This window comes from Zootoca vivipara, chromosome 1 (genome assembly GCF_965207765.1).
Source record: "Zootoca vivipara chromosome 1, rZooViv2.hap1.1, whole genome shotgun sequence".
NCBI lineage: Eukaryota > Metazoa > Chordata > Lepidosauria > Squamata > Lacertidae > Zootoca > Zootoca vivipara.
The window spans coordinates 29,899,298-29,925,346 of NC_142582.1; the positions used below are offsets into that span (position 1 = coordinate 29,899,298).

The following is a 26,049-nucleotide window of genomic DNA, read 5'->3' on the forward strand; positions in this document are numbered from 1 at the left end:
GTTAGAAACTTGTTTTGCAGGTGGTTCCAGACTGTTGCTATTTTCGGGTGAGATTCAATGACATACCAACAAATTCAGGTTGCACAATAAACCCACTTTCTCCAAGAGTCCAACAATTGAGAATTTGAACCCGAGTCTTGTTACTGCTAGTGCAACAAAGGAAATTAAAGTAAGAGAGAGACTAAAACTCTAGAATATACTAAACATATTTTTTGCAAGTGCCGTAATATGATTCTGTGCACCCCGCCCTGGTCTTTTAAAACATACTATATTAAAGATTTCATGAATATTTATTAGATAAATGATCACTCCCCACCCCAACAGTCTTTCCTCATTCTCTTTTAAAGTCTTTATTAACCAATTTTGCAGAAGTGTTAAACAGATGTAATGTGATATATTAAACAATGAAGTATATAAATAACTTAAGCTTATTACAAAGCAGCACAATCTCAAATGCAATTGCACACAGCACTTTAAAAAGCAAATAGATTATGGAAAGAATTGGACTCCTAAGCTTGCACAAGGTACACTTTTTACATTTAGAAAAAGACAATTCATCATGTGAGTTCAGATAAGCAAGCAAATATGAATACAGTACTTGTCAGTAGTAATTTCTGATCATATTTTCTGAATTCGTAATCCCTCCTTTCCCTTCCCTTTTTTGGGTTCCTCTGTCATCGAGCTCATCACCTGGTATTTACTGAAACACTCAGGTAGAAATCAACATTAAAGTGTTACATATTCAGCTAGGATCACAGTGTAATCAACCAGGAACATTTTTCTGTGCTGTTGTGGAGCTGCTATACATTGACATGTTCTGTCTAAACATTTCCAGGCTGTTTGATCAATTTCTGACAGATGTCTAAAATGAAATGTTACCCCACTGTGGGATAATATTCTAGCCTTTCTTCACAGGTGTGCTGAACAACAGTAACACACAAGAGCGGTAGATTCGTTTTTGAGTCAACTGGGAAGTAATCTCTGAGGTACAAGAGTTAGCTTTGGCTCGCTATTACAAACAGCCCTAATGATAACTAAAGATAACTTTCACTGGCTACTTTAGCTGATAACCATGGGCAAAGCATTGCCAGATGCATGGCATGAGAGAGCTCCGTTCAGATATTTGTGCAATGAATTAGAATTTCCTGATGACTTTTGGATTGAAGGCTTGTCAGTAGTTTATAACAAGGAAGACTAATTTGTGGCCCTCCAAATATTATTGGACTCCTATCAGTTCAAGTCAGCCTGGCCAGGGAATGATGGGAGTTGTAGTTTAACAATATATGGAGGGCAGCAGGCTGGTCTAGACGTTGAGACTTAAAAGACAATCTGTGTGTGTGAGAGAGAGAGAGAAGAAAGAGAGAATCCCATTTCGCAACTGTTCTAGATGACATCATCTGATAATCCATTAGGGTTCCATAATCCAAGCCATTTTCTGATGAACAATGAAATCAGCTGCTGAGGTCGTTGCTGGTAATCCAGAAGAACTTCATGAGGTGCTGTGATTTGGTCCCCTTCAAGCCGATTAAGCAGAGTCACACAGACGACTGCAGCTAGAAGCCAGGTGAACAGGAGGCAGGAAAATAAGAGGTCCAGGCTTGTTTTTTATATCAGATACATAGACCATACACAATCTTCCCAGAGATGGTGACTGGAATCTAATATATTTTTATTTGTTTGCAGCCAGTTTATTTACAACCAACCTGTCTTTGCTACTAGCCTCCCCTACATCTCCCAGAAGGAAAAGGAAAAGCTTTAGCTTGAGAAAGGGGAGCAGGTAACAGTTGGCAACAAAGGTCTCTTTTACAGACAAGTGGCTCCATGAGGCTATGGGCGTCGCCAAGGGGGGGGGCAGAGAGGGGCAGCTGCCCCCCAATCAATAAAAATACATAGCTGACTGAGGTTCTGCCCCTCCTTAACAAAAGGCCTGTCCTGCCCCCCTCCCAAAAAATTATTTCTATGCCCATGCACGTGGCTGCAAATGCTGTGCAGAGCATCATTTCTGAGCTGGGGACCATTGACTATATTTCCTAGCAGAAACTGATGAGATCCTCTCATGTGCGAAGGGCTTTCCGGTGCCCGTTAACCCCTTCCCAAGCATAAGGCATTTTTTTACTTCTGGGAAAATGAGTGGAAGACCAACAGGAAATAGGGTTTAATCATTTGGGCTTTTCAAACATTATTGGCAAATGATTAAAAAAAATATCTTCAAGGCAAACTTAGTTATTGATGGAGGATTCATCTCTCTCTCTCTGAGATTGGATCTTCCAGTTCTTAAGCACACTGAAATAGATCAGTGAGGGTAGGTAAAAGTTGTTTTTCTTGGTGAGGAGAGGTACTGTGGTAAATCAGTGGAACTGTGGGAGGGGGTGCATCTTTTTTTAAAAAAGACAGATTTACATATGCTAATTTATGTCATCAATGGAAATTTAGAGCTAATTAACAAAATTTAATACTGTTCTGCAATCCAAGTTTGCTAACTGATGGCGGGCACCGAGGTCCCTGCTCTCCCTTCTTGTTGCTGTTCCTCTTTAAAGTAAATCCTTCAAATTGAAGATGGTCTTCTGCAAAGTTGCACACATTGCCACCTTAGCTATTGACTGTAAAAACTGCACCCTTATTTGGCATTCCTTACCATGCCACTACTCTTAAAGAAACTGGCAGCCTTCATAGCTGCACTTCAGTTATAATTGGAAGAGGTCATCAATGTGACCTGTAAACGATTATGAACCTATTTTCCTCGGTTGCCCTAATACAGCCGCATAAGAAAACCCCATAATAAAAACCCGAAAAGGGTTGTGCCTCCAAGAGAGATATGGAAGGGAATGCATAGCACAAAGAAATTCTTCCTGAAATTCTTTTGTTAGTAGTTCAGATGTAAGCTCTAACCAGTGGATCTTTATATCTTCAGCTTTTAAAAATAGCTTGAATAAAAACAGTGAATGCAACCCCCAGAATGTCAGCAGGAACTCAGTGACCTTTGCAGCCACTACAAAATGAAACCACACACACACACACTGACATGAAAGTCTTAGAAAATTTTCACAAGCTGGCTTGAAATGTTTTGGTTTTGCTAACATCATTAATCCACTCCCTCTCTTGGGTGTAATGCATCCCAATCAATCTCATATAATCGATTTATAAAATCTGAATAGCCAAGACCAGACTTTCCCTTTGGGGAAATGATGGTTTTGAATAAATTCTCAGTATTTGGATAGTATCAGTCCTTGGATCTATGGATCAGATTCCAGAAAAGGGAATAGGACTTATGAGTTCAGTTGCTGTGATGCAGCTGCTTATTTGAACTGAGGTCTCAACAGCGGTGCTAAGAGCTTGAGGGAAGCGATTCTAGCCTAATTTTCTCCCTGACAATAAAATACACATTTTTGTGATTTTGTGTACAGATAATTTTTTGAGGGGGGGAGGGAAGGAGCATTCAGTCATGAACCTCCATTTTCAGTATGAAATAGTACCATTCAGATGACGGATGGCAAAAAGGGGGGGAAATCGCTTTAGTACACATTCCAAGTCAAATCTATCAAATTTGTTTTTTTCTGAAATGATATGCACACAGAAACACAGCCATCCTGCTATTCCACGTCCTGTGATGCAGTTCTCTATAAAACATTTACAAACGGTTCTTATATTATTGGGAAGGATGCATGATAAGGAAGATATTAGTGAAAATAACATTAAGCAATGCTTTCTGTCTAGGAAAATTGCTTGCAAAAATGTGTACGTCAACCAAAACTGCTTACACAAAAATGTGTTTATAATGCTGGTGGATTTTCATGAGGATTTTTTTTTAATGCAGCTTGGTGCAAAATGTGGAGAACTGAATTTAAGATTAGAAAATGAGAAACTGAGAGAACTCAAAATGACCGATGCTTCCATCCCTCAATCAGACACAAGTATACTGTGTCAGTGAAGACAGGGCCTTAATTATTCACTTTAGCTAAAGATGGTGGACAGTCACAGTGCAGTGAAAAGCACTTTGTGCTTGTCAGAGAAGAGGGTTGCAAGGAGGAAGCATCTGCAAAGGAGGGAAGCAAATTTAAAGCCAGATCTACCCTCTGTCTTACCTTTAAGGCCACAAAGCCTGCACATAGCAGCAAATACAGTAGACTCCATTTCTATGTTTCTAACTCCAGCATTGTAAGCTCTTTTTAAGTATTCCAGCTTTTTTTCACGGGAGAAGGAACACAACGCTCCATCTAATCGTCCCTGACCTTAGAAGGAAAGAAAAGGAAAGGAAATGTAAGTATTTTATACTTCCATGTGTTGGCAGAGTTGACGGCAGTCTCAAAGAATGCTTTCTTAGGAGAACCCAAAGTTAATTTGCCAACGTTCTGCTTAAACGAAAACCTCAGAATTTTTTTATTTTAATAGTGTGAGCATTGAAATATTAATACCTTATCTGCCATGTATTTTTTAACATTCCAACAAAACAGTGCAAAAGAGGCATATAAAAATGTGGAGTCTGAAAACGCTGTATTACTATGGCGAAGATTCAATAAATTAAGGATAATGTGCTCTATTATCCCATGCAGAGGAAAGCAGCACAGAACAGTAATGAAACAACAGTAGCACTAAAAGACAATAGCGTTGTATCCAAAGCTGTCGTTCCACACATGCAACAGACTTCTGCTTGTGAAATGGAGCTTCCCTCTCCTCTCCCCTGGACACCCTCAAGACGTGCACCAGAGGGATGGGGGACCCTTCAGAGCAAATTTTAGGGACACACAGGGAAAGAAGGGGAAGTCCCACTGTCTGAGTGGAGTTTGTTTGTGCACTGCACAGTGTTGGATACAACCCATAGTGGCAAATTGGGACTTTCTGCTACAAGAATCTTAGACACAAGGAAGGTGAATGCTGGAGAGCCCACAAAACACAATCTCTATTTGTTTTACCACTGTTCTGCTTAAAGGCAGTGAACTGTTTATTGGCTGACATTTAACAGGTGGGGGAGGCAGAAATTTGGTGGTTGTATAGCCACCCACCTGATCTGAGAAGAATGTGCCACTTAGCTAGTATATACTGGCTAGCAGGTGGTTTAATTTGGTAACTTTCGCCATCACGACTTTTAACGTTCCTAACTGGAGCAGCACATCTTTTCACACTTATTGAGCCAGGAGGTGGTGCACTGCGTTCCCTTGCATTATATGCCCCAATCTCCTGCTGCTTCTTAATCCTGTAGTGATGAAAATACAACACCAAGCTATGGTGTAGGGAAGGTGGGAACATCTGTATTGAAATGCAAAGTTTCGTTTTAAGCTCAAATAGTATAAAATATTTGCATATGTATGGCAAGAGGTATTATTTAATGCACTGGGAAGTAGTTTCTTTAATTAGTGCCACCAAATCTTAGTTCCTCATAAAAATGAAGTATAGTGCAAGAGATCTCATTCCGCTTCGTTCCTATATGTGAGGAATTTAGAATCTGTAGCTCTCCAGATGTTGTTGGACCTCAGCTTCTGTCAGACCCAGCCAGCATGGCCAGTAGGGTCAAGTGTAATGGAAGTATTGTAATAGCACGACAGTTGCCTCATTTGTACTATTCTTTACACATTTTCTTGGGAGTATGCCCCATGGAACTCAGTGGGTCTTAGTTCTGCGTAGCTATCCATAAGATTGCGTTGCCAATTATTGTTTTAAGTAGAAGCTGGAATCTAAGGGCCTGGCTACACATTGCAATAGTGGCTTTCTTAGCAGCCATGTTGTAGGAGATTATGCCCCCCCCCCAATTGCAAATTTCTGTGTGGGGCAGGTGATTTTTCACATAAGCCTCCCGGTGCCACCAACAACGTCCCCTCCCCCCACACCTGACATTTAATGTTTATAACAGACTCTGTGACTGGTGATCCCATCAACAGCACACTATCTAGTTAGGCCACTTGTTAATGAGAAGCATAATAACCTGTGCTTATTTTAACTGCAACTAATATTTTTGAATATGGCAAGCACATACCTTCAGTTTGTACTAAACCTGGGCAAACCATTTCATTGTGTTTTCATTTCTGCATTAATCCTCTGAAATGGCTTTGATAGAATGTGGCCTTGAGCAAAACCACAGATGGCTGTGCTTGCAAACAGATCCAACAGTTTATAAATAGGCCTCAGATTATTAATTCTCCATTTATTCTGTTTCATCCACTTTGCAAACAGCATTTAATTGCCTCCAAAGAAAAGGTTCTAAGGTAGCACAGAGGCGCTAATGGTTATTTACATAAATGCCACACTTCTTGACATTTTTCTTCTGTAAGGTAATTTTGGAAGCTATAATCCTGTCACAGGAAGTAACTAGAGTGTAATCCAGCTGCTAACATGATGTTATGATTATTGACAAGGGACTATTTTACTTTAACTGTTTAATATGATATGGTCGTTTCTTACAGAATGACAATGAATTCGTACAAGTTGTTGAGGATGAGGGATGGATGGGCAATTGTTATCAAGGGAACCTTAGATTTTTCTAAGGAAGAAATGGGAAGTTGGATTCACTGTCATGGTGTGTGTGTGTGTGATGAGAGAGAGATTTAAAAAATAAAATACACCATGAGAAAACCACAATGTAAAACAGAAAAAAGCAGCAGCAGCAGTCTAAAACTTTGCCATATATAAAATAAAAGGGTTCTCCCCCCCCCCCCCGGTGTCTACAAGGGGGTGGGGAGTGTCATTGTCAGGTGAGCTTCCTTTGGGAGGCCACAGCTGAAAAGGCCCTCTGCCCTATGGATATCAGCATCACCCCTGATAGTGGGGAGACACCAGCTGAAAGGCCTCAGCTGATTTTCTTTAAGGGGGTTGGCTTGCTGTTTTCCCCAAACTAACTATGAACGATGAGCCAAGAACAGACCTTGGTTATTGCTTGTTGTGTTGCTTGGGGCAAAGCGAACAAGGCCAGGTTTGGATGACTCAACAAGCCAGACTCTGGCTTATTTTGTCCATGGTGGACAGCAAGTGGACCATGGTTTATTGTGAAATGAGAACCAGGCTATTGTTTGGAAAGTATGTTACATTACTGAAAACTTATAAATTTGATTCTGATATGCTTGGCACTTTAGACCCACTGTGGTGTAGCGGTCAGAGTGTCGGTCTAGGAATTGGGAGACCAGAATTCAATTTTCCACTCATCCATGAAGCCCACTAGGTGACCTGCCTGCCTCTCAGCCTAACCTACCTCACAGGGTTGTTATGAAGCCATGTACGCCACCTTAAACTCCTTTTAACAACTATATAATACTTTCCCTTTAGATCTCTTTTCACTTGCAGATGAGACTCCACATTATGTAGTAACCAAAAAAATATACAGTCTGTGGGCACTTGTTCAAACAGCTACCTCCATGGAGTGAAACAAATATGGTGAAAAATTCAGTATTCATTTATTTATCTGATAAATGTTCGTGGCTGAATTTGATTTCACCACATTATGACACATCTAAAATAATAAGTAACCATAGAAGAATTAAAAATAACTGTTGCAATATTTTCCTTCAAAACAATTCTTTTAAGAAATATTCTATTAAAAACAGGAGAAGCAGAATGCTCCTCTCAAATGTTCTCAAAGGTAATGAAATGATATTTCATTAATACTTTAAAATTAAGGGGAAATTGCTACAGTTTATTCTAGTGGGTAAGGAAAGCAGGTAAAGAAAATTAGTTCTGCATAAACATGCATAGAATTAAGTAAGTCCAACTATGTTCAGTGAAGCTTATTTTCAAGATTACAGTCACTGGAAGCAATCCCATGCACACTTACACAGGAGTAAGCCGAACTGTTGAATTCAATGGGAACTGCTTCTGTCCTAAATGTCTTTAGGACTGCATTGCTGTTTGTTTTACAGCATTTAAGGCTCTTATCTTATCCTAGAAGTAAGTTCCATTGGGTGCAATGGTACTTACTTCTAAGTACACATGTATGTATGGAGTTGCTCTTTAAGTTATCTAAAAGACACAAGGATAAAAGTAACTGTAAGCCCATAGACAGCACCAGACAAAACCTGGCAAAGCCGTGTCATGACCTTATAATGTTTTCATATCGTAACCTCCCACTTTTAAGTTTGGGATTAAAAAAATGAATCACTAAGTGTATAAAGCAGCTCCCACTCACCCTCATAAAAATCATCAGTGCACATCGTGTGGCCAATGAGGGTTGGGAAATCCTTAATCTGTCTGCTACATTCAAGTAGTTCCTCAGCAAGGTCTCGATCAAGTTCTGTGCTTCGCGTTACCACTTTGTCCAATATCACCTGCTCAAACTGCGGCTTAAAAAATGAATCAACAGCCGTGTCTGTTATTACAACAGAGCCAGGCTCAATCCCTGAAAACAGAAATGGGGATAAAATTAAAAGACTGCATTAAACAAGCCCACAATTATACATTATAGGAAGCTTGATCTCAGTGATCATGAACAAATAATAATTAATAATAATAATAATAATAATAATAATAATAATTATACCCCAACATTTGGCTAGTCAGCTAAGTTTATGCAAGAAATAGACTGGCAGGAGGTTACATGCCATGTGGGAGGGAAGTGACTGAATTTTCATAGAGGTGGAATTGGATACATCCACACCTTACACTTAAAACACACTTATACTACTTGCTCCCCCTTGCTTCTGCTCAAAGAATTCTGAGAACTGTAGTTTGTTGGTGCCTCGCATCCTTAAAAAACTACAGTTCCAAGGATTCTATGCTGGGTGTTTGTGTGTGTGCTTTAAAGGTATGGCGTACACACAGGGCAGTCTCGAGCAGGTCGCGCACCCTGGCGCTGAGGGGCAGAGTTCACTCCGGCGTCCCCGCCCTCGCAGGGCGCAGCATGGCTTCCGTGCGGCTTTGCCGCGCAGCGCCCTGCCTACCGGCCCGCCGCCCTACCACCCCGTGCCACCGGGACTCTACCTAGAGCTGGCCCTGTGTACACACAGACATTTACTCAAAATGTTACTCATGTGTACCACCCCAGTTAAAGGTAAAGGGACCCCTGACCATTAGGTCCAGTCGTGACCGACTCTGGGGTTGCGCGCTCATCTCGCATTATTGGCCGAGGGAGCCAGCGTATAGCTTCCAGGTCATGTGGCCATCATGACAAAAGCCGCTTCTGGCAAACCAGGGCAGCACATGGAAACACTGTTTACCTTCCCGCTGTAGCGGTTCCTATTTATCTACTTGCATTTTTGAGGTGCTTTCGAACTGCTAGGTTGGCAGGAGCTGGGACCAAGCAACGGGAGCTCACCCCGTCACAGGGATTCGAACCGCCGACCTTCTTATCTGCAAGCCCTAGGCTCAGTGGTTTAACCACAGCGCCACCTGGGTCCTACCACCCCAGTTATCAAGTGTATATAGGGCATTCTGGGCCATGACAGTGGTTGTCATCTATCAGGTCTTTAAAAGTGACATATAATTCTGGATCTCATTCAGATAACTTTCAGTGGGTGAGAGGACTGTCAGTTACTTTGTACCCGGACTGAATTGTCAGGTCAGCTATGTTCATTGTACAAACTAATTTCAAGAGGGAGTTTATCATTTGGTGTTTGCAATGAGACTTTCTTTTCTCATTAAGATTCTTATAGTATTTCCCCCCTTAATTCTATGGAAAATCCTTATTTTAAAAAGCAGGAGTCTAGATTTTGGAGAACATTTTTTGGTCATTGGAACAGCATTTTCACAATATGGATAACATGGTTTTGTTTTATCAGTCACTCATATGTGTTGGTATTTGGGTCAGTTGGGGGGGGGGAATCAAATCCGAATGACTTTAAAAAGAACATCAAGTCCTGTGTTTTCAAGCTGATGCTACATTAGAAAAATACATATTTGTGATCTTTCATATATCTTAGCAGGTTGATATTTGTTGACTTGGGTTTTTTTTAAGTACAAAAACCTCATAAAGACATGACCTTTTCTTGAGATGTATTTCATTTCCATCTCTTGCGCCTGGTAGCAGCAAAATTCTTTGCTCACCTAATCCCCCTGAAGTACCGATGCGTATAATGGTAACATCACAGCATTTTGCATGGTGTAGCAATTTGATTAGCTCATGAAGCATGATAGAAATGGATGGAACACCCATCCCATGCTGTTAAGAAAAAAAGAGAAGCAATATAAGTTTTTACGTTCTAAGCCAAACTGGTTTAAAAAAAAACAAAATAATAACCTTAAGCATAAAAGTACTGGTGCACAATAGAAGCCTATGCCAGTGGATATGTGGGGAGTGATCCAGCCAAGGGAACTTTGCTATCCCCCATTGAAAGCAATTGCTAGTATCCAGTTGGCCATTCTAGCGCTGGTGATCTTGTAGGAGTCATCTGCTAGCAAACAAAGGGAAGCAATTTTTGCCAGTTCCCTTTCCTTCTGTAGTTCCCAGCACCCCCAAATCATTTCGGGTGGTGGTGGTGAGATTTTGGGGGAGCACTGGGGTCTGTAGGGAAGAGGAGGAATGGACACAAACTGCTTTCCCCGCCCCTACTTCCACAGTAGATTCTTCCTGCTGCATCAAAATTTGATATAACCCAATATGACTTGCGAGTGCAAAACACTGCGATAACTAAATATAGCTTTCCAATACATTCCATTAACTAGACACTGAAACAGGAATAATACCCACACAGGGTTATCTTATTTCTAAAAGAAATGGGGTGGAGGACTGGAGGCAAAATCTAACCAAAGTAGAGCAGATTGAAGTCTCATTTTCAGAGCTAAACACAATTCTCACATTACTGAAACATTACTGAAATGTGTTTATGTTTGTTTGGATGGGCCTTAAATGTTTCATGTTTGCTTACAAGCGGATTCTGCACCGCACTCGAATGTCACTTTGCATTGGCTCTGAAATGTGCTGATTCCAACAGTTTTTGGTTTTGTAAACTAAATCACATAGTGCTTTTTCAAACCATCAAACGGCAACACTGCACAACTTAGAATTTGTATTGTATGGATGTATCCCATCAGTCTTAATTCAAATTAACATGGTGCAAAACTGAAGTTCGCTTGCAAATCCATCCAAAGCTCTGGCTCTCTTTGTCCCATCATCATAGGAAGATAGGAAGCTGCCTTGTACTGAGTCAGTCTGCTGGTCTGTCTAGCTTAGTATTATCTACACTGACAGGCAGTGGCTCCCCACGATTTTGAAACCGACTCTTTTTCAGCCAGATGCGGAGATGCCAGTGACTGAACTTGGGACTCTCTGCATGCAAAACAGTTGCCTTACCACTGAGTTACTCTGCTGCTAATTAATCATTTTGTAAGGGTTCCGCATAATTTATCTTTCAGTGGGACAGATCTCCTCATGTAAACATAGTAACCTTGCTTAGATTACTACCAATAATTAAGAGAGAGTGTGTGTGCATAGATTAAAATGTTCAGTACATTTCATATGGATTATTTAATAGTTTTGCAACAACCCTGCAAGGTAGGTCAGTATTATTTCCCCAATATTGCAGATGGGGAGCTGAGGTGGAAAACAAAGTGGATTGTGGAAAGTCACAACATGAACCTAATGCAAGATTTAAACCAGGATCTGCCTGCCTGCCAGCTCACAGTCTTAATGGTGCAATCCTGCACTCACAAAAAACCAGGGTGCCAAAGAAGCTTTCTGGGAGCCTTGCTTTTACCATTCCCTTGCCCACCTGCTGGCCCAGCACACACTTTTGTGCTGCTTCTCTTCTTGGGACATTGTGATTTGTTGGGCCACTCAGTTGCAGCTGAAGCTCTCCTGAGTCCAGCAGCTCTTTTCCTTTCCCCAAGTGTGCCATGTGTGGAGTAGATGATGGAGAGTGTTGCAGTGCAAGAGTGGGGAATATGGACTCCAGCTCCCACCAATCCCAGCCAGCATGGCAAGTGGTCAGGAATGATGGGTGCTGTAGTTCGTCATCAGCTTCTGCAGGCAGGGGGAGGCTCCCCACCTCTGTTACAATAGGTGCCAGCAGGAGCTACTGCTCATCTAAATGAGTGCAGGAGGCAAGCGTGTACACATTGCCTGTGTAAGCATTACTGTTTTCCCCTCTGCACTCCCACCACTGTTAGCCGAACGTATCCTGCAATTTCTTGAGAAACACTCCTCAAACCAGGTTGCATCTGATTTGAAAATGCAAGTCGCGGTAAATCTGAGGTGTGCTGAGGTGTGCACAGTTCAGACAACCATTGCACATGCGCAGGCAGCTTCACTGGGGGTTATCAGCCCACAGAGAAACAAATCAGGTAATGTGCATTGGGTGAAGACATCCCCTCTCCGGTGTGTACAGCAAGTGCAAATGCAACCTGAAATACAGCATGGGGTGGGGTGGGCAACCTTGCTGCATTTTCAACCACTCGTGTACATAGCCCAAGTCAGTAAACTATATTTCCCAGAGCTATAAAATCTGGTTGACTTGTACATAACGTAGGTGACATTACGAAGCTGGTTTCACTGCGAGCTTCTGACATCCCAAGTCACTTGTGGATTGCAACCCGGGGCATGTACATGCTTGGCACAGTGTTTTCCTCCAAACACCACCACCTGTGTTCTGCAGGAAGTGACCCTAAGACTTCACCTTAAAGACTGCTGACCTGAACAAAAATGTGTGCTTCCTCTGTTAATAAGGTAGAGCAAGGGCCTTTCAAAGTCAATATGCGGTGGCATCCCAAGACATACAACATGATTCAGACAGAAGGGTAGGATAAATCATAGTCGTTGAAACTGATCCAGCTTCTGTTCAATGCCACAACAAAAACACCCCCTTTGACTTGCATGGGAACTGAATTTTGTGCTCCCAGCCTATTAATCTTAAGTCTCACTTGTCTAGCAAAGATGTAGGTAGGGAATTTCCTAGGCAGGCCTGTACATCTGTTACATTCCACGTATCCAAAGAACAGGGAAATAATTTATAGAAACAGCAAGAACAAGCCACAGCAATTTTTCACTCAGCATATTAAAGTTTAAAACATGTAGCGTTTTCGAATGCCTGAAATATCGGATTGGAAATAACTGCTCGAGAAGTGTCTGAAGGGAATGAAAGAGATATTGCTGCTAAATTAGTTATAAAATGGAAGGTACCCACTCAGAAATGAGAAATTTGCTGGAATTTCAAGAAACTTGTAATTTGGGTGACTCAGTTTAACAATACTAGGCCTTGGATTCTGACCTATTTTATGGGGACATGATGATTGAAATTTTAAGCGCATTTACTAGAGATCACACCCCACTGAACACAATGGTGAATAAGGGCAGATAAGATAGTGGGTTGTGATGTGGGGATAGTGGTTAGAGAGAATCCTGCCCCCAAATAACATTAACACCCAGGGCGATTTAGTGAACTGAGGTGGAAAATACAGGTCAGACAACAGGAAGTACAGTATTTCTTCACACAGTGCATAGTAAAGTTATAGGATTTGCTTTTACAGGGTGTGCTGAAGGCCACCACCTCAGACAGCTTTAAAAGGGATTAGACAACTACCTCTGCATATTTTTATTTGGAAGGACAAATAGTTACCTTACATTTTGGGAGGCTTCATAGGGACTAGCATTGACAGTGTTTACATGCCTACACTGCAAATGTAGTATGATGGCAGCGACAAATGCCTTTATTTACCAATCCAGCATATGCTAGTCATACAGAGAGTAGACCCATTGAAGTTAAAATACTTGACTAACACAAGTTCTTTCTCCCCAATCCTCCTGTGCAGTTTTGGTTTGGTTTTTTGTCTTTGAGCTCCTACTAAACTAGTGGAGAATTTCCTTGCAGAATATTTGGTGAAATGGATGCCCCAGTTCTTCCATTCATGAATGCTGGGTGAAACTGCATTTCATATTTAATACCACTCTAACATTACTGAAGAAAACAATAGGCTTGGGCCCATACCCTTTCCAAGTCTCATTCTTATAGCTCATCAAGTTCCATTCAACATTAAGTGAACCAAAATTTCTTAGAAGAGGTCTCCCTCTCTCCAAAATTTCACCTCTCCCCTTCCTAGATTACCCGTGCCAGACACACACACAGTTTGGCTGCCCACAACTAGCATGGAAAGTTTTGAGAGGCCATTTTTGCTCATTCCTGGTTTTCTACCTGCATCTCAGGGCTTATCCGTTTACTGGCTTTGAAGAAGCATGCATGAATCTCTAGTGCAGGGGTAGCCGACATGGTACCATCCAAAAGTCGTTGTACTATTTCCTATCCACCTCAGCCGGCATGGCAAATAGTCAGGAATGATGGGGTCCAATAACATCTGAAGGACACTTTGCTGGCTTCCCCTGCTCTAGAGCACATCCAACCCTGCCATTGCATATGCACCTGCGACTTCATCCCTTTCCTTCTTCATACTTCAAACAGTGACCATTCAGGGACCAGCATGGGCCGTGCAATCCACATACCAGGAGCTGGTCTGCAAGCCTGTGAAGCAGAGACTCTGCATTTTCAAGGTAACCACTTTGTTTAGCTTCCCATATTTCTGGTTTAACACTCAAGGGATGTGCAGAGATTACAGAATGTGGCCTCAGGCGTTCTTGGCAGAGCCAGTAGAAATAGTGGAAAGCATAAAGACGGAAAGAGCCTCTTGCTCGTCAAAGAGCTGCCTGCCAGTCAAGGCTAAGTCACTGGCTGGGCAGTGTAATAAGGATGATTCCTGAAAAGCTGTTCCTCATGCTGTAGCAGTTGTATTTTGGCTTCTTGCGAAGTCCCTTGATTATAAAGCCTTTCATTGCAGTGCCTCTCGCAACTGCTAGATCCACATTAAATATTAAATAAGAGATGTGAACAATGCGCTAAAGTCGTCAGTTACTGCTGTGCCACTAATGGAAGTGTTTTGGGTGCCCTGTAACATACTTACACTGATAGAGAGCACCGGCCCGACTTTGTACATGCAGTATCGGTCCGTCCCGGCACAAATATCTTTTATGTCTTTGCCATCTCCTTCGAGTCCAAGTTCTTTATGCATGAACTGAGCAAAAGCTTTCATTCTGTTGGGGCTCCCACCCACGCAGACAAACTGGAAATAAATAATCAGATTATCAGCCATAGCAACAACGGAGACTTGGCATGCACTGGCGATAAGATACGATTTTATAGCCAAAGTGGGGTACGCCTGGAAAAGAAGGGTAAATACATAGACTGCCTGGCCCATTTATGCAAGGCTGCATGCAAGGAGCATTATGGAAATGGGTTTTATCTCAGTTATCACAGGAAATCTTGCGGATTTAAAATATGCCGGCATATTTTGTTTTAGGAGAACAAGTTGTTCAGTTTCCTCTGTCCTTATTTATTTATCATGAAATGAGGTGCATAGTATTATGAGAGGCATGGGTTGTTGTTTTCTGAAAGCAGCACCAGCTCCTCCTCTTTGTCTAGGAACAGCCAGTAGATCAAAATGTGTGACCTGACATTATCACCCTTCCAGCTTCCCTGCTTCTGCAAGTGGTAGCCAATGAAATGTGAGCATGGGAATGACGGCGTTGTGTCATCTTTCTGGTTCTATCAGATGGTTCTATCAGAGAGAGGAGAGGCAGATGTAAGATTTATTTTTTAACTTTCATATATCTGGGTCTGCTGTAAATGTCTAGTGTCCATGAAATTTTGCCTGTATTTTAAAAGGATAAAGGGGGGGGGGGACACAAGAATTATCACCAAAACCCATGTCTTGGTATTTCCTATCTGGTGTTTAATATATACAGTATACATTTTGTAATTGAGGCCCATCCCAGTCCAAATACCTGATACGAAGCGACCGTAACTTTCAGCTACAAGTAAATCTGGCTGACTGTCCTTTTAATGTGGGCACTGAATATAAACTGTTAGTACTTATTCCTTCTGAAAACAAAGTAGAACCAGATGCTGAAATAGCGTGCGGTCTAATTGCTTATTCAACAGCAGCAACTAAAATGACAAGAATTGCACGGAATTATAGAGATAACACCAGGAACTACAAATGTGAACAAAAACGTCATACGGAACCAGAAATTAAATGGCTGATTCACAAATGATTTAATTCATAAATGCACACTAACCATACACCGTATTAAGAATCCCAAGTGCTTAGTGCAACTCACTGTAGGTACCCCAGAGAATCATGTCCAATAAAGAAAAGGCTCGCCTCCTTAGTTACAAGGTTCCCGAGTTACTTCAGCTTTGTATTTTGCTCCAAATGTTAAAAAGAGCCTTGCAGTTTGATGCCAGTGTTTTGGTTAAAGCTGAAACTAACTAAGGCATGCTGTGGTCAGGGGCGTAGCTATCAGCTACGGCACCCAGAGGGGAGGGGGCGGAACAATCCATCCACGGGGGTGGGATGATCCGCCCATGGGGCCACAATCCGTGCACGGCGCCACGACCCCACTGCCGCAATCTGCGCCGTTGTCGCAATCTGCACATGGAGCCACTGCCACAATCCCGCCTTCGCAATCTGCGCATGACGGTGTGATCGCAGCAGCAGCGCTATACACGGATTGCGGCAGTGGGATCGTGGTGGTGGGATCACAGCGGTGGCACCATGTGCAGATTTCGGCAGTGGGAGGTGTGAGCTTCACCCGGCAGAGGGTGTGAGTGCCGCCCGCCAGGCGTCCGAGCACTCACCGCCTGGAGTGCGACCAGCGCAGGACCAATCTGCCTGGCGGGGGGTGCGAGTGCTGCCACGCCGATCCACCCAGGAGGGGACTTTGTCACACACACACACACACACCCAGGGATGTCACCTGGGGCGGTGCGCCCCCCTTGCCTCCACCTTCCATCGCCAGTGGCTGTGGCCAAAGTGAAATACAACATTTCAGCAAGTTTTAACTCTCCCGGTGAAATCAGCTGGACTTAAAGTGCTTAACATTGGCTTCACAATTCCAAAGATAAACGGAATTAATTATTTGTAATTTTTGCCCACTCCCCACTACCGGGGCAGTGAGTTCTGAGGGGCAAATTTCCAATTAGAATTTGGCTATGGAGCAGCCTTAAAATTTTCACCTTTAATTTTCATAGCAACCAATATGCAAAGAGAACCATACCTTAGACCAGGCACCCCCAAACTCGGCCATCCAGATGTTTTGGGACTACAACTCCCATCATTCCTAGCTAACAGGACCAGTGGTCAGGGATGATGGGAATTGTGGTCCCAAAACAGCTGGAGGGCGGAGTTTGGGGATGCCTGGCTTAGACGAAGAGCACTTGCAGCCCATGAAGAAGGTTGCAGATTCAACCCTCTATTAAAAAATAAAATTAAGTAGCATGTGTTATAAAGGATCCTTTACCAGAGGCCCAGGAGAGCTGCTGCCAGTCAGGGTAGAGAATACTGGGCTAGATGGACAGATATTGGACTTGGCAGAAGGCAGCCGTCTTTGTTCTAACACTTCCCTTTATTTGTGAATTCATCACTTCTGAATTTAAACCCCGAGTTTTGCTTGCAGGAACTCTGCATGTGAGCAAATGCACTTCTTGATGAAGGTTGCTCTTTTTCAAGCACCGCTCTTAAGAGCTTTTGCAGCTGAGATGCTACAGCAACACCCTTTCCCTTCCTCATAATAAATTGCACGAACTTTGAAATTATAAAATGACGAGCCAAATTCCTCAATGAATTGTTTCTGAACTGGAGTCAGTGCAACTACCCCAGGGAAGAATTTAGCTCATCATACCAGAAACAGGTTTAGTTTCCCCAGTCTACTTATTTTACTGAGAAGGAAAGGGTAATTGCCCATAACCGTAGCTACAGCGGACTTTCTGAGTTGCTTTGCAGAATGGCACTGACTCTGTTCCTGTGGGACCTTTAAGTCATCTCTGTAGCAAGAACTAGGAAGCCACTATGATAAAAGGAAACTGTAAAAGATGTGGAAGAGAAGTAGCAGCAGGAATGAAAGGTGCTTAGAAATGCTGCAGCTGTATTATTATTATTATTTTTTACCTTCGTGTCACCAAACATGGCTGGCAGATTGTGCGTTTTGGTCCCTAAGTCTAAGTGATAAAGGATATCTTCATCCATTAAATCCAAGTGAGGGTTCATAACATAAACAAGTCCATTCCTAGGGAGGGAGGGAGGGAGAGAAAGGGGAAAAACACACACTCCAATGAAAGAAGCACAAAAGAGGAAACTGTGAAATAATATACAACAACCCTAAATTTCATGCAAGTTGTTAGATTACCTCGTTACATATTAATAATGCTGAGGCCCAAAGAGAAGGAATAAGGACTTGGGTCTAAGCCAGGCTCTTTCCAGATGATTGATTTTTTGTGCAGAAAATGTGCATTTGTTCTCCGTTTGGTATGCTGACTGCAGGCCTCTTCCCTAAAGGTTCTAATTCTCAGTGTTTTCCAACACTATATACTTCATACTTCAGAAAATATGATTTCACCCTACACGTACACTCCCAGATAAATTGTGTTGCTACTGTGATTGCCCTCTGGAATGAAGTTGTGTGGCTGCCTTAGACCCCTTTGTGACTGAGGGTGGGTGAATCTGTTATTTTTTATTTCTCTTGGTTTCTCATTTTTCCAAGTTTAATTTCAGTTCTAGGTTTCCCCGCAACCCTTTGGAGCAGATTTGGGGAGGCATAGCGGCGGTGTGTGTGTGTGGGAGAGAATTATAGGGAGAGGAGAAAGAGGGGAACTATTCTGTTGGATACTATCCAATAGTTTCAACTGTTTTTTGAAAATAGAGCCCGTGTTATAAAGGAGTTCCCATTATACGAAAGTATCTGGCCAGAACTACATAATATGGAGGATTTATGGAGACTGCTAAACACACTCGCCCCTGTCTTCCTCTTCTCTTGTAGCATCTAGTACAGGGGTCCCCAGACTTACCGGCGTTTGGGCCGGTTCCCACCGTGCCGATCGCGCAGCGGGCCGGAGGACGGGGGAGCGCGTGCCTGTGCGGGCCGGCGGGCGGGGGAGTGTGCGCCCGTGCGCATGGGCGTTTACTGGCGCGGCGGCGCGCTTCCAGGGTGGAAAAAGCGCCGAAAATCCGTTGTGCGCATGCGTATGGGCCTCCCCCGACCCGGAAGTGCACCAGAAATGACCTCTTCCGGGTCGGGAGAGGCCCATACGCATGCGCACAAAGGATTTTCGGCGCTTTTTCCCCGACCCGGAAGAGCGCTGCCGCGCTGCGCGCCGTAAGAGCGGGCGGCGGGCGGCAGGGGTCGTCGCGGGCCGGATTGGCAGGCCTTAGTTTGGGGACCCCTGATCTAGTACTATATAACACATGACATGATGTTGCACTACTGAGAGTTCATTCACTACCATAAAAGCTGCAACCAGTGAGAAGGAGCAAGTTCCATTGTGTAAGCAGAAGCCCTTTGTGCTAACAGGACAACTTTGTTGCATGTGACTCTGTGGCTGGACTTCCTGCTTCATCGGCAGAGAGGGAGATCTGGGGTTTCTGGGTCACCCACAGTGATAGAGCTTCATGCTCCAGCACTAGGGGGCAGAGAGCAGGCAGGGGCGTGGCTGGCACACGTCCCGGGGGCATCCTGGGGGCGTGGTGCCCAGCATGGGTGGGGGGCAGCCGCGATGGCTCCCCCCGCACCCCTCTTCCTCCGTCAGTGGTCACTCACCCAGCCTCCTTAACGTCATGCCTTTGATTTCCTTAATTCCATAAAATGGAAGTTCTCTGTGGCAGTGCCTTTCCTGCAGTATTCCAAAATTATCTTGTAAGAACCTAAGAAGGACCCTGCTGGATCAGACCATGGCTCTATATCCTATTTCCCACATCTGGCCAAACATTAGGAAGAACTTCCTGACAGTAAGAGCTGTTTGGCAGTGGAATTTGCTGCCAAGGAGTGTGGTGGAGTCTCCTTCTTTGGAGGTCTTTAAGCAGAGGCTTGACAGCCATCTGTCAGGAATGCTTTGATGGTGTTTCCTGCTTGGCAGGGGGTTGGACTGGATGGCCCTTGTGGTCTCTTCCAACTCTATGATTCTATGATTCTATAAGCCCACAAGCTGAGCATGGAAGTCCTCCTCTGCTGTTGTCAGCCAGCAACTTGGATCCAGTGGCATACTTTCTCAGCATATGAAGGTTCTGTTGAGCTATATGTAATATTCAGTGGCAGCTGCAAATGAATAGCTTGGGTTTTTGTTTTTGTTTTAAAAAATGGCAGTCATGGATTAGCTATCACAATGGAGGAGAGCTCTTCAAGTGAGCAGTGCTTCACTGGATTAATCTGCTCACTGAAATTAGGCTTTCACTTGACCTTTAAATATATGGACTATAATAATATACAGATTAATTGCTCCTAATAACACCAGGCCTTGCCTCAAATGGCTGGATAGAAAGTTATTTGCACCTATGGGATCTTAAATCATATTGTAGAGGGTGTTGGGAATCCCTTGGCATGAAAGGTCCTGGGGTGCCCCCCTTTGGACCTCCTGCTGTTTCACTGGCAATCCTAAAGATATTGTCTTAAGCAAATATTTGGGTTTCTTAGGTGATCGAGCCAGTTCCGATTCCCACTCTCGAAACATTTGCATGCTGTGGCATTTAAGCTATTGAGTACGTGTGCAGCTTTGACTCTAATCCTGAATATACATTTCTTGGGAGTAGAACAGCCTATTTAAGCCTGCCAGGCTTCCCCATTTGGTCCACCAGGCTGTTTTGGGCAAACCATGCCTACCTGCCAACCACATTACAGTAGTTAAAGGGATCGCTTATCTCCAATCTAAACACCACAGCATTAAGATAAGAGAGAACCCCACAGTGCTAAGGTAGGAGGTGAGCTCTCTGCCTGTTCTTTCCCGAAGAGGCAGAGGTTTTGTCTCTTATCTCAGAACCGTGGTGCTTAGCACTGAGCTGGGGAGGTAAAATAACCTCTGCCTGCTTTTTAGAAAGCCTCTCTAAAGATTAGGGAGAGGCATATTTCCAACCAACCACACCTCAGTGCTGGAGTGGAGAAAAGTGGAAATGCTGATTATGTGTGTGAGCCAGCCTGGCTGCTTCCTTGCCTGGTGTGTGTGTGTGTGTGTGTGTGTGTGTGTGTGTGTGTGTGTTCAGCCCCCGGGAAAGAAGCTGCCTGGGAAAGCAGAACTGGAATGGAAGGTGTAGATGTTTTGGAAAAGGAGAAATGGGGTGAATATTTGGCTGAGAAGGTGGAAGGAGAAAGGTGTCATTGTTTGGTGTTTGAGAGAGGGTGCACATGTGAGTATAGGCTAGGAAACGGGAAGAAGGGAGAAACAGAAAGGAGGGAGGTGATGGATCCAGAGAGAATAAAAACAGAAGGGATGGAGTTTTACCGTCACAATAATGAAAATGGCAAGAAAAGGAGAGAACCTTGGTGACAGGTCAAATAAGATTCATTTGTTTATTTATTCATTTATCTATCCATATGTGTATACCACTCTCAGTATGCATGGTGCTGTATTCAGAGTACAAGCTGCAGGTCCTTGCTCTGAGGACCTTTCAGAAAAAGGAAAATATTCTGTTGGAACTGACAGAAGCAAGCTGATCACATGAAACAAACCAAGTGGCATCAGACAACAGGAAACAAATAGGCTGAAAACATACCAGTGAATGGCAAAGTAGGAGGTAACATATTGTTAGCTGGGATTCCATTGTTTCCATAGTCCGTTTGTTCAAGAGGCATTTGTACTGTTGACCCTAATCCACCCACAAACACCAGCCTTTCCCTCCCAGCTCTTCTGGCCCTTGCGATTCATTCTGGTTTGGCTGCCGTGCCAGCACCTGTCTCTGTTTTGCTGCCAGAACTTTCTGCTGCCTCTCTTGGGTCCTTCTGCAGCTGCCTTCCCCCCACAAGCTTCTCGTTTCCAAATAATTCAGCAGGCGGACTTTGCATATCTACTGTTGCACCACTGCGACCGGTTGCAATCTCTAAGGGAAGTTTTTCTATTAACTTGTTTCCAAAAATGGCAAATGGGGTTCAAAGCAAGCAAGTGCAAAATCTGAGGGAAGGAGGCCATGACAGAGGTTTATGGTGTGGGGAAAATAGAAATAAGCTCCCCCCCCTTCATCTCTCATAATACTAGAGCCCGGGGGTCCTACAATGAAACTGAATGATGGGTGATTCAGGAGAAGCAGAAGCAAGCACTTCCTTTTTAATACAGAGTGTAGTTAAGCTATGGAACTTGCTACCGCAAGGTGTGGTGATATCCACCAACTTAGATAGCCTATGTAAATTTGTCTGATCCCCCTTTTAAAGCTATCAGTGGTTATCAAAGCATGATGACTATATGCCAGCTTCATTGACAGAGTCCCTATATCTCTGAATACCAGCCTGGAGAAGTGGAGTCACAAGTCTAGCTTTCTGGCAGTAGTGTTGCTGCCACTTACCGGCGGGGGGCAGGGATGAGGTAGCAGGGAAGTTGGAGGTGGGCACAGGGGCACAGACACACTTTCCCAGAAAGCAGCTGCTGCTGGGGAACTAGTCTTGTGGCTCCAGCCCATTGGCTGAGTCACTTCTTGCTACCGCCCTCCCCGTGACTTGTTTGTAGGTTTCCCAAAGGTTGGTCACAGTGGGAGATGGGATGCTGAGCTTGATAGGTCAGATCCTGCAGAGTTTGTCTTACGTTCTAATCCAGGCACAGGCAAACTCCTGCCCTCCAGATGTTTGGGACTACAATTCCCATCATCCCTAGCTAACAGGACCAGTGGTCAGGGATGATGGGAATCGTAGTCCCAAACATCTGGAGAGCCGAGTTTGCCTATGCCTGTTCTAATCTGATGAAATTTTGTAATGCTTGTAGTACTTACTGGAGCTCATTGAACATTGCATATTTCACATGTTTTGGCTCTCCTCACCCAGCTCCATGTTTGCAAATTTATTTCCACAGGGTTCTTTTAAGCATTTTAAGGTTGTGTTTATCTTTCATTTGCTGTTGTACTGCCAAGAATGAATCTTCAAATAGTAAACCTGACATTGCAGAGTATAATGATGGGAGGGACTTAAGCACAATCCTATATATTTCTACTCAGACGTAAGTCTCATTAAGATCAGTGAAACCTACTCCCAGGTAAGTGTGTATATGAGATTGCTCACAGCTTTAAGATACTGGTAATCAAAAGTATAAATTACTTCAAAGTGGATAGCACAAGCCAAGGTGCATAAATGTGTTGGACTGAGACCCAAATACTTAAGGTTATCTCCATTGCATTACCCTAAATTCTAAAAGATGCATATATTATATTAGGGTTGCCAATTAGTTTAACATTTGTAGTTTAATTCATCAGCTTCCTTTCAACCAAGCAACTGATTTGTCACTATCCAGCAAAGTTAACCACTTTCACATCCTATTGAGTTCAGTTTAAACCTCTTCCACTTAAATTAATGTTCTTTACTTTGGCCAGATCATGAACAATTTTAATATTGCAACAGTTTAATACAGGAAGTAGATTTGAGGTTGTATTTGAAGAATTGGTAGGTAAAGAATATTATTCTCCTTGGCAAAAGAGCACAAGGAGGGGGGTTTTTTGTTAGGAAAATGACCCACTCCATTTGTTTTATTGAAGACATTTATAGACTACGTAATCAATGGCATTTCTAAGCAGTGTGCATTAAAATAAACCATACCACAAATGAAACAATAAAAATTAATCATAAAACCAAACACTATCTTAAAATACCTGATGGAACAATACCGCTTGTCCACGGTAGAGCAAAATGTGGATTTGCACTGGTCTGACTCTGCATTAAAATAGGGGCGTCCCCACGACATTCTCCCCATTCCAGTATTGTCCCAGATCTTTCCCTCTTTAAATGTGGGGTTTTTCAATCCTTGGCCTGGATTGAGAAACCTTGCATTTAAAGGGGAAAGGTCCAGGACAACATTGGGATGGCATACCCTCCAACATTTTCCGATGAAAATAGGAACGCCCCATTCCATAATGATAATTTTACTATTTATACCCCACACATCTTACGGGGTTGCCTCAGCTATTCTGAGCAGCTTCCAACATATATAAAATAATAATAAAACATTAAAAACAACAGCTTCCCTATACAGCACAGGATTCCCTTTAGATGGCTCATGGGTCGGATAGCTCCACACCGTCCAATGTTTATCCAATGAAAATAGGGACATCCTAAGGAAAAGTGGGACATTCCGGGATCAAATCAGAAACCAGGATGGCTTCTCAAAATCAGGGATGCCCCTGGAAAATAGGGACACTTGGAGGGTCTGGGGTGGGGAGGTTTTCATGATCCAGTGTGGATAAGCCCTTGGTCATGTGCCTAAAGCTCAGCAAGGGAGGGTGCCTGTCTTGTCTCAGGCTTGGGCCAATGACACCAAATGTACAGAAATGTTACATGCACTGAAGCAACAACACATGCACCTTAAACAATTTTTTTCTTTCTCAGTGCCCCCCTGGTTTCTAGAAGAGGATTTTATAAAGGAGATACAGTAGATTATGCATAAGATTCTTGAGTGTTACCTTGAGATTCCCTCATGGAAGAAATTTGGGGTAAAAATAAATGCCAAAAAAGTAAGTATCAAATAAAAACTAATTTGGGTGGCTCAGTTTGAAGAGCTACTTGAGGAAATGCAACTTCAAAAGCCCCAAAGCAAATGTGAATTAGGAACATTTCTGGATCACATCCTTTGTTTGAAATAAGGAATGTTCATTGGTTGAGTAATATTTTCAGCACGGCAGCTTTCGCACAGGGTAGGATCAATTTAAAGTTTAATTGAAACCCCATAGTTTCAATCTTTCAATTTGTGATAGCAAATCAATCAATAGATCATTCTACCCACACATGAATTGCTAATTATTGCTTCAGGCCTTCCTCCTAAAATCATTGCTTCCTACTAAACTTAGCAAAGGGAAGCACATTCATATGTTTTGTTTATTAGACTGAACCTAGTTTGGACCTCCTCTTTTATAATTATTGTAATATTTTTTGCCCCATCACCTTGATTAAAGTCAAAAGACGCAAGAGCTTTTGATTGCATCCTTTCTCCAATCATAATTGCAAATGGAAATGGCTGACTATATAGGAATGCAAGTCCATGTTTAGTTATCAAAACAAAATTTAATACATCAGAATAATTTAAAAATAAATAAATCATGGGTGGTATTCAACTAAATGTTTATAGTACTAGTGCACCAACCTTTAGCTGTACAGTGTAACTTTCCCTTCCTTTTCTACCATTCCCTCCTTCCATAGACCTACTAAATCTGTTCCATTGCCCCCTTTCCCATTCTCTGCAGCAGATTTAGGGGGCATGTGGGGAGGTAGGAATTACATTGCACAGCTAAAAATCATTGCACAATATAAGTGTTCACTTAAAGAATGCCCAATGAGGCTGAATAATCTGTATGGAGTAGCTCATAAGAGCTGTGGAAGGACTGGATCTACAGTACACAATGCTGCAAAACACAACACTTTGCCTGTTTACAGTCATGCTACACTGGTATCTCAGACAGACAGACAGACAAACCTGGGGAAATTATTTAGGAACTGGGTGTGTGAATTACTTACCCATTGTAATTTTTCATTTCAGTCTTGCTGGCTCCAGCTAAAAGAAATGTCATAGTTTCCAATTTTCCCAGGACAACTCCGAAGCAGACACAAAGGAAAGACTATCCTGTGAAAACACGAGATGGCACACAAGTATTTGTAGCAGCTATCTGAGATATATGAATGATATATTGTTATCTGTTACTTCCAAATGATTTAGAGGAATGGTCCCAGTCACTGTTTATTCTCTGATGTACCAGGTGTAGAACAGCTTGTCTCTTCCAGCTGCAAGTTATGCCTGGATCGCCCATAGCCTCAGATTGGCTGTTTTTGAAGGTGTGGCCTTTTCCTTGGACTTTCCCTGGACTTGCATTACCAGGCTTAGCAAGACAAACAGGCCAGGGCTGGTTAACCTTCTGCTACTCATGTGCGATTCTCCTTGGCCAGAGCCCCACATCTACAGTTTGGCAGCCACCCCTGCAGGAGGCACCCTGAAGGGTTCTGCCTGTTTTTCCGTAAAACGTGAGCACGTTACACGTGAGAAAAATATCTAAGGTAGATGTGATAAACAAGGTTTAAAAGGTACATTAGGTGGGATTAACCGAGCAAGCATCAGTGGCTAAACATCCGAGCTTTATACAAACATTAAGTTAGATTTTAACTCGCGTTGCTTTCCATTTCTGGTGCGTAAACAAAGCCAAGGCCTCCAC

At 43.0% G+C, this 26,049-nt stretch overlaps 1 protein-coding gene and 2 long non-coding RNA genes across 4 annotated transcripts in view; 2 read left to right on the top strand and 1 right to left on the bottom strand.

Moving 5' to 3' along the window:
• Nucleotides 1-334: 334 nt before the first annotated feature.
• Nucleotides 335-25,499, bottom strand: UPP2 (uridine phosphorylase 2). Its single transcript, XM_035131882.3, has 7 exons — nucleotides 25,361-25,499; nucleotides 17,845-17,962; nucleotides 14,800-14,958; nucleotides 9,961-10,075; nucleotides 8,108-8,317; nucleotides 4,083-4,229; nucleotides 335-1,553 (listed from the first exon to the last, which is right to left on the bottom strand). Exons 1-7 carry the CDS (start codon nucleotides 25,411-25,413, stop codon nucleotides 1,384-1,386), a joined length of 972 nt encoding a protein of 323 aa, XP_034987773.1. The 5' UTR covers nucleotides 25,414-25,499; the 3' UTR covers nucleotides 335-1,383.
• LOC148687513 (uncharacterized) lies at nucleotides 4,165-15,419 on the top strand. 2 transcript variants are annotated; one of them, XR_015945848.1, is made up of 3 exons: nucleotides 4,165-4,257; nucleotides 14,304-14,392; nucleotides 15,318-15,419. It is a non-coding gene; the product is annotated as an uncharacterized LOC148687513 (long non-coding RNA). The 2 variants fall into 2 exon arrangements; XR_015945846.1 differs by lacking the exon at nucleotides 4,165-4,257 and adding an exon at nucleotides 12,112-12,195.
• The window catches only part of LOC148687514 (uncharacterized), a 35,783-nt gene continuing 35,087 nt past the window's right edge, over nucleotides 25,354-26,049 (top strand). The window contains exon 1 of the long non-coding RNA XR_015945845.1: nucleotides 25,354-25,492. This is a non-coding gene — a long non-coding RNA (uncharacterized LOC148687514). The remainder of the gene's footprint in view (nucleotides 25,493-26,049) is intronic.

Bases quoted from the DNA above. Each gene is read 5' to 3' on its own strand.
- UPP2 (XM_035131882.3), bottom strand. From the start codon at position 25,413: ATGACATTTCTTTTAGCTGGAGCCAGCAAGACTGAAATGAAAAATTAC. The intron at 8,318-9,960 runs GTGAGCAAAGAA...TTCTGTTTTCAG, and splicing joins CGGTACTTCAGGGGGATTAG to GGATTGAGCCTGGCTCTGTT. The intron at 1,554-4,082 runs GTAAGACAGAGG...CCTGGCTTCTAG, and splicing joins CAGGCTTTGTGGCCTTAAAG to CTGCAGTCGTCTGTGTGACT.